This window comes from Buteo buteo, chromosome 2 (assembly GCF_964188355.1).
Source record: "Buteo buteo chromosome 2, bButBut1.hap1.1, whole genome shotgun sequence".
Taxonomy (NCBI): domain Eukaryota; kingdom Metazoa; phylum Chordata; class Aves; order Accipitriformes; family Accipitridae; genus Buteo; species Buteo buteo.
Window position 1 is genome coordinate 58,783,751 of NC_134172.1, and position 13,135 is coordinate 58,796,885.

General features: G+C 41.1%; 1 protein-coding gene across 29 annotated transcripts in view; it reads left to right on the forward strand.

Annotated features, from left to right (window-relative positions):
- Window positions 1-13,135, forward strand: part of ARPP21 (cAMP regulated phosphoprotein 21) — a 206,041-nt gene that overhangs the window by 147,513 nt on the left and 45,393 nt on the right. For 22 of the 29 annotated variants that reach the window (XM_075056289.1, XM_075056280.1, XM_075056376.1 and 19 more), the window contains 4 exons: window positions 2,025-2,255; window positions 6,803-6,972; window positions 8,570-8,674; window positions 11,114-11,377. In XM_075056289.1, coding sequence (XP_074912390.1) covers window positions 2,025-2,255; window positions 6,803-6,972; window positions 8,570-8,674; window positions 11,114-11,377 — 770 coding nt within the window. The remainder of the gene's footprint in view (window positions 1-2,024; window positions 2,256-6,802; window positions 6,973-8,569; window positions 8,675-11,113; window positions 11,378-13,135) is intronic. The other 7 variants (XM_075056438.1, XM_075056455.1, XM_075056464.1 and 4 more) reach the window with 3 other exon arrangements.

Consider the following 13,135-nt stretch of genomic DNA (forward strand, 5'->3'; position numbering starts at 1 on the left):
CAAAGCTATCATCTTGGCCAATGTAGGGTGATAGCTGCAGAGGTTTTTCTATTGCTTCTGCCTACCATTTGATGAGTACATCTGAATTCATTGCAGTCCTTTAGCTTTTAACATTCAGAAGCTGGTAAAGATCAGTCCGTGATTCTGCCATAAAAACAGCTGAAAGGGGGAAGAGAAAAAACAATTGAATGTCAGAACTGCAATCTTTTTTTATGCTAACAGCATTTCTTCAGAATAGCACAAAATGGGGAGAGAGAAGTCCGAACTCAGGCTTGATGCTACTTACGTGCTTACAAATGATGGGAGGTTTATGAAATCTCATCACCACTCCTGCATCTTCTGGTAACTTTCCAACCTGTTGAATTCGATAGGTGATGGAAAAGAGGAGGAAGTAAAGCAAGAACTCAAAGAAGCAACATGAAGCGCATGTAGAAGGGAAATGCAGGGAAGGGCCTGGTAACTGCTGTAGAAGGAAAATTAAACTCCAGTGGTTGCATTTTCATTTGCGAGGAAGATGCCAAATACTGCTTGCAGCTTGATGAGGATGACCTCCAGGAATATCCCTGCAATTTGTAGAAACTCTGAAATGATCCAATAAATAAAACTGTCCCTGCAGGAATAATCTTTCTAGATTTCCAACCTCAGTCTACAGGGGGGTGGAGGGGGAGGAATATAGCAACTAATACAACTTTGAAATGTATTTATAGAAATCAAAAACAACTTCTGAAATCTCTATTACTTTCTTGATTAGATACAGGAGAAGCAGATTTAGGGTCCTGGTGATGGCAAATCGTGCACAGCTCACAAAAAGGACTGTCTCTGTAGTAGCTGCTGTATGAATATGAAGTTTGGAGAAGATGGATAAAAAAGTGTTTTACACAGCAACACAGTAATCTGTGGAAAGACTCTCTGTTAAGAAACAGGATGCTGGTGTTATTTCTTCAGGGGAAAACTCTTCTGCTCTAATTATGAGGAAATAAATGAATTTCAATATGGGTTTGGCTGAAAATGAATCTGAGGCTCCAAGCAGTCTACTGCAGGGTCCTCCTGTAGTATCCCAAATATGAAGGCATGTAATTTGCCCTCTAAGAAAGAAGTTTGCTAAAACTTAAGTCTGAGTTCTGTCTTTTCTTTTAGTCTCCACCTGCAGGAGGGCACTAAGGAGGTTAGTAATTAATTAAAGATGCATAGACAGTGCACAGAAGTAAAGTAAAAGAAGTTGCAATTAAAATATACTTTACTTTTGGGAGGAAGCATCCATACAGACATTTGCTTCCACTCCTCCCTTGTATTTGTCTTAACATCCTACTTCAAGGAAGCCGTTCATCTGGGCCTTACGCTCTCAGAGATTCTTGTCATTTTTGCGTGAAGCAAACTGAAATCTAATCAAGTAAAATCTCTTTAAGTTTGGAAATTATATTTGGTTTTTAAAATAATATGTCAACCCAACCATCCAGGCACAAATGTGTTTTAGCACATTTGATTTATCTTGACTGATCAATTTTAATAGGCTAGGTGCTGAAAAAACAAAGTGGCAAAAGACTTAGGTAGTGTCTTAGGTAGCTTTAAGTTAATACATGTATGGCACAGCTACCTTGTTACTTGACTGACAGCAGTTGCTGGGTTTTAGGGTGGTTTTTTTTCCTTACAGAAAACGTTTGGTGGGGTTTTGTGTTGTGGGTTTTTTTTTCTTTTTTGTTTACATACCCCGCGTTTAGTTTTTATACTTTATGAACCAATACTCTGGCATTATAAATACATGCTGATCATATTGTGTTCTGTTTGATAAAGCTGTTTACTGGCTGGGAGGAAGCAGATGTTGCGGGAGGAAAGCAGTCTTTTGAATTGTAAAAATACCACTGGATACTAAGCTCAGTAGGGAGTGAAAATCCCACTCCTACCAGCTGAGCGTGGACTAGTGCTTGCCTTTACAGGCTGTGAAGGCTGTCCTCGCATATGCGCTGTGTCTTATGGGGATTGGGGTCCCTTGTAACCCCCCTCCGCTGCGGTTGTCTCTCTATTAGGCTCAGAGTCTTCCAGCAGTGCTGGCTCCTCAGGATCACTGTCACGAATACATCAGCCTCTCCAAAGTGCATCTCTTGTCCCCGGGGTGACAGCCAGCTCTTCAGGCAGCGTCTCCTACCCTGAGAACGGGATGAGTGGCCAGGTGGCCCCCAGCAACACCAGCTATATTATTCTTCCACTTGAAGCTGCAGGGATACCACCTGGCAGTATCCTTCTCAACCCGCACACAGGTCAGTACAATGCTTTCCCACCTGGTACTGCCCTTAGTGTTTCCCATGTCACCTGGGGAATCAGCAAATTTCTTGTTTCTAGAGATATTTTCCTTAAGGCATTTTATGAGGAAGCAAGTAGCAAATATACATAGAAATGACATGTGGCAGGTTGTTTTTTCAAATCTGCAGGCAAAGCTGGATTGGCTTTCTGAGGCTGTCGTGGTATAGCCGGTGGGAAGTGATACAAAACACACTCCTACAGTCCCAGACAGGATATTCATCTTGTAAAGTCCTGGCACTCCTTGGCTATGATGAATCCTCTGAGATCCTATTAGCTTCAGTAAGGACAGATACTCTTCCATATCAAGCATGCCAAGATAATAGTGCAACCAAAATACGATGTCACAGTCTTAGAGATTGTGCTTAACAGCAGAATTTCAAAAGGCTTAAAGGCTGCATTTGAATTAGCACTTCAGAGTTAATTTTGTTATGTGAGCTGTGTGATTAGCAATTTTATTTAAATTGGAAGTTTTGTGATAAGAGCAAGTTGTAATCTCTTCAATTCCTGGTAGTTAGCAGCACTGCAGTGCACAAATGAGGTGCTTGCAGTCACCCAAGCACTGTGGACACTTCAGAAACCACTCAGCTTGAACTTCTGTGTTTGCTGAAAGTTTAAGGCAATTTCTTACCTCCTTGGTCCAGACAAAATCCAGATCATATTACACTATTACTCCCCACAGTATTGTACTGACAGCATTAAAAACGTTCAGGGAAGTTGAGCCTGTGATGCTTCTTCAGTGATTTGGACTATTTCAGTGACCGTGACTAGCTGTGCTGTCAACCTTTGCTGAGTTATGCTGGGTTTAAAATAACAAAACCTACAGTGAAATGTATTTTCCATTATACTGGGAGCTGAGAATTGAACTCAAAAATATTTTTTCAGAATCCTTAATAGAACATTCAGGAGCTTTTTATTTGTGGATTTTTTTTCTAACCAGTATTTTATGTATATTACACTCCCGTGTTCCAATATTTGGGTGCAAATCTGTAAAGCTTATTTGTGAGTCCACAGCTAAAAGTACTTTTTTGGTCAGAATTCAGTCAAGAAAACCTGAAAGATGCAGCATGTAAGAAAAAACAACCTTGACAGACTATTAAACCAAGCTTTCCACAGATATTTGGAGATAGTAGTACCTGGGACTGATCATTATATATCAGCATATATGAAGTTAGGGAGGAGTTCTTGTTTGTTTAGATTCAAATGTGCTAAGTTCTTTCCAGAGAGGTGACTTAGTAGCTTGCAAAAACTTGTACTTTTGTAAACTCTTTACTATTTATGTGTACTTTTTTCAAGTGATTACATTATTGACATGAGAGCCTAATACCGTCAGTGTAAATGGGGATTTTGGACATTTCTTAAAAACTCAGTTAGGGGAGAGGACAGAATGCGAGGTGGGCATAGGATAAAACCCATCATTATTAATTTACTTATTTCTGTTGTTCTGGTAATTGACAGTTCATCTGTAACACTGGAATTTCTTGGTCAATACTGAAGAAGGCATTTTGTGTGCTATGTGGTCTGCTTCCATACAGAACTCAGCAGGTGTAGGCAGAAGTCATAATTCAGGTGATAGGACTGAGAGAAACAAATGAAAGGAATCACTGCTGCTTTGAGCCCACCAGCAGCTGAGAGGTTATGCTCGTTCCTGGCCGTGGCAAAGATGGAGGCTGGAGCTCACCACACTTGCAAGCCAGAAGAGCTGTTTAAGAGGAACATCTCCTACATCTGTTTTGTCAGTTTAGCAATTTGCAGCAGCTAGCTCATATTTTTCCCTGGTACCTAGGGAGTCTTTTTGTGCTATAGGTATAATGCCTTTCAATACTGTCACTAGACCAGAGTGCCTCGTCTTCCCTCCTACCGTGCCTCATTGTCTGCAGAGACATCACTGAGAGCTCCATGTGTGTTAGTATGTTTAACATTCAGGGAGCAAGTGGTTTTGTGTATATATAATTTTGTGTTTCTTTCAAACCTTGTGTATTGTTTCTGTAGCTCCCTTGTAAATACATACATAGTAAAGAAAATGGAGGGAGCAGATTCTTTTAGAGGCTGAAATTCTTGTCTCAGACGTATAGCTTCACGCTGCTACCTGTGCTGGAAGTCAGGCTATACTGCAGCGTCTACTGTTTTTTTAACATGCAGCAAAAGACATGCTGCAAATTTGCCACTCTTTGGGCTCAGAATATCTGCATCTTATTAGAGTAACATTACAAAAGAAGCTCCATAGGGAGGAGGCTTAGATTGCTGGATGCTGTGATCGACTATCAAAGTGATGGATGCTGTCAGAAACATAGATGAAGAGAAGACAGTTTAAAGAAGAGGAAAAAGGAGCTTTGTTTCCTGTAATGAATAGATTTTCTTTCCCTATGTAACACCATTCTTTAGCTCTTCTCCTCTTGCAGAGTGGCTACTTGCAATCTTTTTCTCTCTTTTGATCATAGTGCCATGTCCTTTAAAGATCTTTGCTTCCTTTTGCACTACATAGTCACTGACTGTGCCAAGCCTCTAATGGCATCCACAGATGCTGTCAGTATCTCCCTGCTCTGATTATATCTTTCAGCTCCTCCTCAGGTGTTGGCAATCCACACTTTCTCTTCCATATCTTCAGTTTCCATTGTTTCCTCTCCTCTGCTTTACCATTCTCCTTCCCCAGATAGAGAAGCTTCTTGCTTGCTTTGGGAAAACACCATTTATGTGGCTATGCTGTTTTACTCTCCATTTCACCCGCTTCACCAGTCTGTTTTACCCTTTAAAGCATTTCTCTTGACATGTTCTCTGGCTTAACCCCCTTTGACAATTTAAGAGCATTTACATTTCAATCTTACTCCTTTAAATGACATTGCAATCTTTGCCCTTCTATCAGGGCCACAGTTCGTAGCTTACAAATGTCTTCCCTGTTACCATCTGATCTCTCCTCTTCATTTCTTATTTCAAGATTTCTTCATGAAAGGTCTTGGGTTTTTTTCATCTTCAAAAGCATTGCTGGACCTTTTCTCTTTCAGTTCTCTCATCCTTCCCTGAGCACTAGGAAGTGCTCTTTATGGCTTTCCTTGAGTGCCTGGCACAGGCTTCGGGAGCCTGTTACCCTGTTCACCCAGTCTAACTTCCCCAGTCTCTTAAAGTGCTTCTGGAGCCTGAGACTCCCAAATCTAGGGCATCCATGCCATTGTCACCCAGTGTGTTCACAGCAAGAAGCAGGAAATCAGCTAGTGGACAGAACTGCCCCGTGTTTCTCTTCCACTCAAATCATGACCTTTCTCACTGTGAGTGTGAGACATGCCCAGTATAATATGGCAACTTCATCCAGAAAGTCTTGATGCTTTAGAAAGAGAAGACAAGGTTTCTTTAGCCAGTGCTCCTCATACATTTCTGACCATGATTAATAAGAGGGAGGAACTGAAAGGCTGAGGAGTAGATGGAACAGGTAGAGATGCTTGTGGTATACAAATCAGAAGTTCATTATTTCACTGTTGCTCTCAGTCACTGAATTCCTCCAGGTCTCCCATTGTATCTCAGATATTCATACTTTAGTTACCTACTTTAAATGTTATCACTTCATTGCTAAAATTCCTTTTTTCTCATGGAAACATCTGTAATTCCTTTGATTTATGAATTTATGATGGAAGTGAAGAGAGAACTGAGGTCATGGAAAACATTTTCCCTACAGAGAATTACCACTTCTTTTTTGTTTGTAAGACAATGACTTGGGTAAACTTTAAAAAAAAACAACCAAGCAAACAAAAAAAACCCAAAACAAAGCAAAACAAAAACCCCAAAACAAAAAAACCAACAACATTGCTTTTGCAAGGTCACTTCCCCCAGCTAAAATATCTGTAGCAAAAATAGTTCAGCAACTTAGTAGAACTTTGGACAGAATTTGTCCTGTATTTAAGAGATCTTCAAAGACATCTTAAGTGTTTCTTCCTTGATAATTTCCAGTGCTGCCTCCTCTAATTACATGGGGCACAGCTCTCAAAAGTACAGCCCTATGTTATTAGAATGTGTAAATAAATCAGTAACAAGAGTGGGTTTGGTTTCTTTCCTTTCCATACAAACTACAGTGTGTCAGGAGTGGTTGTGTATGCTTGACCGCTATTGCGTGGCAATAAAATATATGTGAATATTCTCTACCTCCAGTGTTTGCTCCAGAGTTCAATTCTAGTAGTAACTGATTCATCATTGAATGACTTCAAGTAACCACAGCATCTGAATCATCTTATAGCCATGGTAACCTTCCACCCATTCCTTGGAAAGTCATACTGCCAAAACAAGTATCTCCTATCTGCCTTGCCTGAAAAAAAAAAACCAACAAAAAAAAAAAAAAAAAAAAAAAAAAAACAAAAAAACCCATAGCTGATGCCTTAATGAGGCATTGAGAGTGATGAGCACTTTACAGTTGTAGCAGGTCAGCTAAAGACTGATCAGTTTAAAGCAAGGTTGTATGATTTCATAGAGAAAACAGCACGTTCTTAAAAGTGTTGAGCAAAGGCAGGGTGTTTTGTTTCAGGTCAACCGTTTGTAAATCCTGATGGGACACCGGCAATATACAATCCTCCCAGTGGCCAGCAGACGATGAGGAGCCAGATGGTGGGACAGTCTCAGCAGCAGCCTTCATCCCAGCAGCCTCAGCAGGTTCAACAGCCACAGCAGCAAATGGCAAGTCACCTTGTTACGCAGGTAGGTGTGGTGGCCATTGGAAAAAGAGAAGAAGCTCTCAGGGATACGAAGGATGACCTAAAGGGTAGGAGGGAAGGATGCAGCTAGGCAAAATATCAGGACATTTTTCTTTTCTTTTGAAAGAAATGGGGCCCATGATCTGTATTTTCAACGTGGATGAAACAGATGGAGAGGGAAGATTCCTTTTTCATGTCCATCTAAAGAATGGTTCCATTTTTAAAAGGACTGTTAAGTGAGTTGGTGTATGTCTACATAAATTTATTTTGCAAAAATTGCCCCTAAGTGAAAGCTGAAACATTCATTCTCAAACTAATGCAGTCTGTAATTCTCCCCAAAGAGAGAGGGACCTTTCCCTGTCCTTTTCAACAGCAGTGGGATTGAGTCAAAGAAGCAAGTACAACACAGGGCTCTACAAACTCTTCCATGTCTGGCTATATCAGACCCGAGCTGTGGGTAGCCCGTTCTCTGAGCACCCCTGCCCCAGACCATGGGTCTTCTGCCCATGTCCCATGTTCTGGCCACGACCCTGCTCTGAGCTAGAAGCTCTGGAGCTACAAGCTCTGGAGCTATAACAGAAGGGAAGAGCAGCGTAGTTTGGGCACGGTGCCACGGTATGTCAGCTCTCCGGCCCCTGGGCCAGCCGTGGCACGTGGCCAGCCATGACCGAGCATGGGCAGCAGGGTTTGGGTCTGGTTCAGACTTAATTTTGTGGATTGTGTGCCTGGTTTCCCAGAGCAGGCTGAGGGAAGTATTCAAGCAAGAATCCTACATCCTGCTTGCTCGCAGAGCAGCCAAGATCTACTGTGGTTCTTGTGTGGCTTTATAATTTGGCACAGTTTCATCCCAGGTCACCCAGAAATACAGTGTTTAAATTCAGTGAAGTTGGTTTGATTTTACTGGGTTTGGACTTATGTGTTTGTGGCTCTTATTTCTTGATTTGGTCTTAGCGGTTTTAGAGGATGGAGGTAGTACCAAACCTGTGTAAGTCTCAAGTTAAATGAGAGATTAAAACAAAAGGAATAGTAAAGCTATTCTAAGGTAATAGTGCTGTAGAAAATTGTTCTTTCACTTAGATAAACATCTCCTCCAAGCTGACAGGCCTGTTGATAATTCGCAGCCTGTTCTTTGTCAATTTTTTTTTTAGCTATTGTGTTCTGCCAAAGCAGCTTTACAGTCATTATTCCTTTGCCTATGACACACTCGGAGTTAAATCAGTCATTATCAGCAAAATTCAAATATGTACTCATACAGTGCTGTTCTTCCATTTTATCTACGTAAATTAAATGTAGAATCATAATTTGGCTTTGCCTCACATCAGTAATAAGAAGGTGTAGCTGTGGCTTTATTTAATCTAACAGCCATCAAACATATGAAAATAGGCAGAAAAATCTGTAATAAAGAATTGTTTGGTTTAAGGCTAAAATGAAGACTAAAATCAGTACCTGACCTCTTGTACTTGGGCTGGCAATGAGTCACCTGCATTTTCAGAGCCCTGTTTGAGACCTTTGTTCTCAGCAACAGAGGTGGTGGTGGTTGTTGTTGTTATCTCTCGCTAAGTAGGTTGTATTTATTGTCTTTCACTGTGTTTATTTTGCAGCCTGTTCAGGCAATGCAGCCATCTTCTCAGTCAGTCCAATATCCAGCAGTTTCTTACCCTCCCCAGCATCTCCTGCCAGTCTCTCCAACGCAGCAGTTTTCTGTGGTACTAAAGATTTTTATTTTTTTTTTCTTTCCTTGAAGTTGAAGTTGGGGGTGTGAGCATGAGTTTGCCCAAGAGCCTCTGGGGAGCACTGTGAGGGGTGTCCCATGTGAAAGCCCCTTCTAAATCCCCGTTTGCCTTAACGCTTTTGGTACTGACAAGCATTTTGTAAGAGTACTCCCACTGATTCTGGTCATCTAACCTGAAGGATGATGTTAGGAGCAGGGCTCTCTACCTGGTTAGCAGAGCCTCCAGAAAAATGTTTTGTTGTGCCTGTGATAGGACCTTTTGTCTCCCTACTTTATGTCGAGGGAGCTTAAATTGCTAACTTAGGCATTTGAGATTTGGGTTATCCCCCTTTTATGTCCACAAAGGCTGAAGAAGAGACCTCTAGAAATCATTATTTTTTATTTTATATTATTTTATCAGTATAATAAATCCACTGCCTGGCTTTGTTCCTTGATGATACCAGAGCACTTGGAAAACAGAGTAGCAGTGAACCAGCTGCAGAAGGTGTGGTATGCTATGCATCATTGCAGAGCATCGATGGACATCTATAATAAAAATAAATAGAGTGCTCTTCCAGAGTCTTGAGTCTGGCTTGGTGCTTCCAGGGCTAAGATTATATTGTTGTAAAATGAAGCTGACATTTTAAGAGGCACTACAAGATTTTTTTCTGTTATTTTTCTCTCTTGCTCTGGTAATCTTGTTTATGACTGATTTTTTTCCCAAGGTAGAGATGTCACGTAGTTATAGTAAGAGATGGGAACAAAGCTGAACAGGTCCTTGCAGCTAAAATAATGTTATTAATGCCTGGTAGATGAGCAGTACCATTTAAAGGACAATTTAAAATGTTCCATGCTGAACAGAAGTTGCATATCTCTGTGTTAATTCCCTTGAAAAGTGTCTTGCAGGCATCTCAGGTTGTTCTACTGATAGTCATAGGGAGGCTGATGTTTTTAGTGGCTAATTTAATAGTGAAAGTTCACCTAAATTAATGTCTTCAATGTACATTACATTATACACACAATGTGTGACTTATAGGGTTTTGAAGCTCTTGGTCTCTGTTGTGCAAATCCAGAGACATTCCAGGCTCAGTGAAGTTTCTCGGTAGAATCTGTTTGCAGTCATTCGCCATCCAGGTAATGAATATCCTAGCTTTTTAAAGAAACAACTTCAGACAGACGACTTATGTGCCTGAATGTGGATGTGGGATGATGGTAAAGTTAATAGCATTACTTTCTTACACCACCTGAAGATCTTCCAGGAGTGTTTAAAATGTTGGCCCATGGTATCTGCTCTCAGAGTGGGAGGGTGAGTGTCTGTGCAGTCTCTGGCAGTGCTTTCTATAAACAAACTTTCTTTTTTTTTTCTATTTTGAAGTTTCCTGCCAGTAAATACATTGTGCAGGATGGTTTTGGAGAATGAACACCACAGGGATGCAAGCAAAATCGAAGAGGCTTCTTTTAAAAAATAGCATGGATGTTCTAAGTGAAAAGCATTTTCATAGTGCTTGTTCCCTATCCATGAGGGGGTATAAGGAAGGGACCATAATCTGCATATTAGCACATGACAGAGTTTTATGCTGGATTTATTGCCGTATGGAGTATGTTTTCATGTTGAGTATTTAAAAGTTTTATGATACGGGCACAAATGAAGATGCATAGAACCACATTTGTAAATCTTCAACTGTAACAGAGTAAACTTGAGAGCATTGATTAGTATGGATCTTTTTGCAAGACTGAACAGATACTGTCTAGAATCTTTGTATCCTTACCAGCATGTAATGAGACTTAGGTCCATTGACTTTACTGGGTACATTCTTCCTACCATAGATGTATTTTTTTTCCCCTCCACTCAAATAAAGTACTTGTTTCTTTCCAACACTGGATAAAAAGCCTTGAAATAGCAACTGAAGGCTTAGCTTTTTTGCCTTCTCTACAACCTCAGATTTTCAAAACAGTCCAAAAAGGAGAAGGTCTGCACCTGAATCCTACTGAATTCCTCTTGGGATCATTTTGAAACACAGGTGAAATTACCAGCTTGTGTTTGGCCGAGGAATTCTGTTGGGGGGGAAAGAGGTACTCATAACGTTATTTTCATGCCCTTTATATTTAAAATGTCTTATTTTGAAGACTTGTAAAGTTCACTTGTCATTTTGGAATAAGGGTGGGGGGGGGTGCTAAAAGCCAAAATAATTGGCTTTTCTGCCAAGCAATGCCATTCACCTTGCAGTCTGGAAGTCTTTGTCAAAGCATTTATAGTGATTTTCATTTTAATTGCCTCAATTTTTGTAGATATCCCTGCAAAGTTTGGCACATATTTGAGCTGAATGATTCCTTTCCCCCTCATGCTCCATTTGAACCTTTTTTGTTTTGCTAATTTGCGTTTCTACCGCAGACATCGCGTCTATATAATTTTCTACTGCCTTTTGCCCTGCAGCGAGATGACATCACAACACAGTTTAACCAGATGAGCTTAAGTCGTCAGTCATCAGGAGACAACCCTGAATCACCTTCTGGTCCTGTCTACCCATCGCCTATCTTGCAGCAGCCTGCCCAGCAGACGGGTTACATTATGGCTTCCCCAAGTCAGCAGCTTCCCCCAGGAGGCTTTACAGGTTCAGGTCCACCAGTATCCCAGCAAGTGCTGCAGCCACCACCACCGCCCCAGGGCTTTGTGCAACAACCACCACCACCTGCTCAGGTAGGCAAAACCTTTGCTACCGGTTTGGCATGGTGCTCATTATAACATCAGAAAGAGAATATAAACAAATGATCCAGATTCTAGATATTTTACTTTTTTTCCCCCGCCCTAGTAAAAGCTTAGCAGATTTTTAGGCAGCAGGATACTTGCAAGGCCTCTATCGTTTCCTGGGTTTCAGCAATTCCTTCCTTATCCTCAAACCATTTTCTGAACATATGTTCATACTCTAGGACACATCTGCACATGACTATGAAGGAGGAGGATGACTAAATATCCGTAGTCTTTTTTCCCCGTATATATACCAAAAGAGCAACATGCACATCAGCCCAGGTAGCCGTTAATCATATTTAATTGACTCGAACATGTGAGAAGTCACAGATCAGTAATTTTAACTGTCTTCCTGAAGACTGATTATGTTTTACTGTTCACTACCAAACATCTCTACTTGTCTCCTGGGTACCTTTACAGAATATTGAAAGTGATTACTGTCAAGAAGTAAAATGCACAGATGACTTTCTGGCCCATTTTCAAGGCATACACTTTAAAAAGCTGAATTTCGTTATCCAATTATAGATAACTTCATTTAAACTCTACTTTAAAATGGTATTAATAGTATTTCTCCTGTCTTCATTTTATCCTTTGGAAGAAAATACATACAAAATAACATAAAAAAACTTCACTGTTTCTTTTAACATAGAAGTAGTATAAACCTTACTGGTTTTTTTGTTTGCCACTTCTTACTGAAAATTTCCAGTTGTGTTTGTTAATGAGGTTCTTTATTGCCACAGTAATGAAGAATTTATACTGTTATAATGTTTTAAGTGGGCCAGAGATCTAGTTAATTAGATCACTAATTAACAATAAAAGAAATCCGAAGACGACTGGATGCTCACATCCCATAGAGGACTGTGACATCCACAGTTTCTGTAGTGAGAAACTATGCAGCCATTTTTTCTGAGAGAAAAGGCTTGCAAAAAATAATTTTTAAGGAGCTGAAGTTCAATATAATGTGATTTTTTTTGTAAATTGAAAATATTCCTAGAAAAAGATTTCACTGTTTGCCAAACGTAGCTTTTTAAAAAAAAAAAAAGGGGGGGGGGGGGAGGAAAAAAAGGACCTGAAGAGCAGAATCCCCTGATGAATCCGTCTCCCCATCTAGATTGTCTCCTAAGCAAGTAAGTGGAGGCTGTCCAGGCTTCTCTCCTCATGTACAACCCCCCGGTGCCCTCAATGTTTTCAAGCATCATTTAATCAAACCTCACGACACTTCCAGTGAACCAGATAAATGCGAGCACCTCCATTTTACAAGCTGTCACCGAAGCGATGCGTTTCCCAGCCCTGCCGTCCGGGGTTTGCTGAGGAAGCTAAGGGGGCTGCAGCATCGTGCTGCCTGCCGTGGTGGGGGACCCCACGGGGCCTCTTCTCCCCCCACATAGGGTGAGCCCAGTATTGCAGCCCACCCTGGGCTCTCTGCTAGACCCCCGCCTCGGCTGACTTTGTAGAGGCTGGTTCTGTGGGTTTGCCCGCAGCTCTGGCGAACGTGTGGCTGAGCCTTCATCGCCTGGGGCGGGAGCATTGGATTTCACCCTTCTGCGTGGCAGCAGGGTGCAGGGTTTTCATTCCGTCTGGTGTACAGTGTTACCTTGTGAAGCTGTTTTCCCTCATTGATACTTGCTCTGGTGCTACTGGAGAGGCAGATTAACTTCTTCAGAGGGCAAGTGATGTGGAGGTGCCTTTTCATATATAGGTTGGTATAGG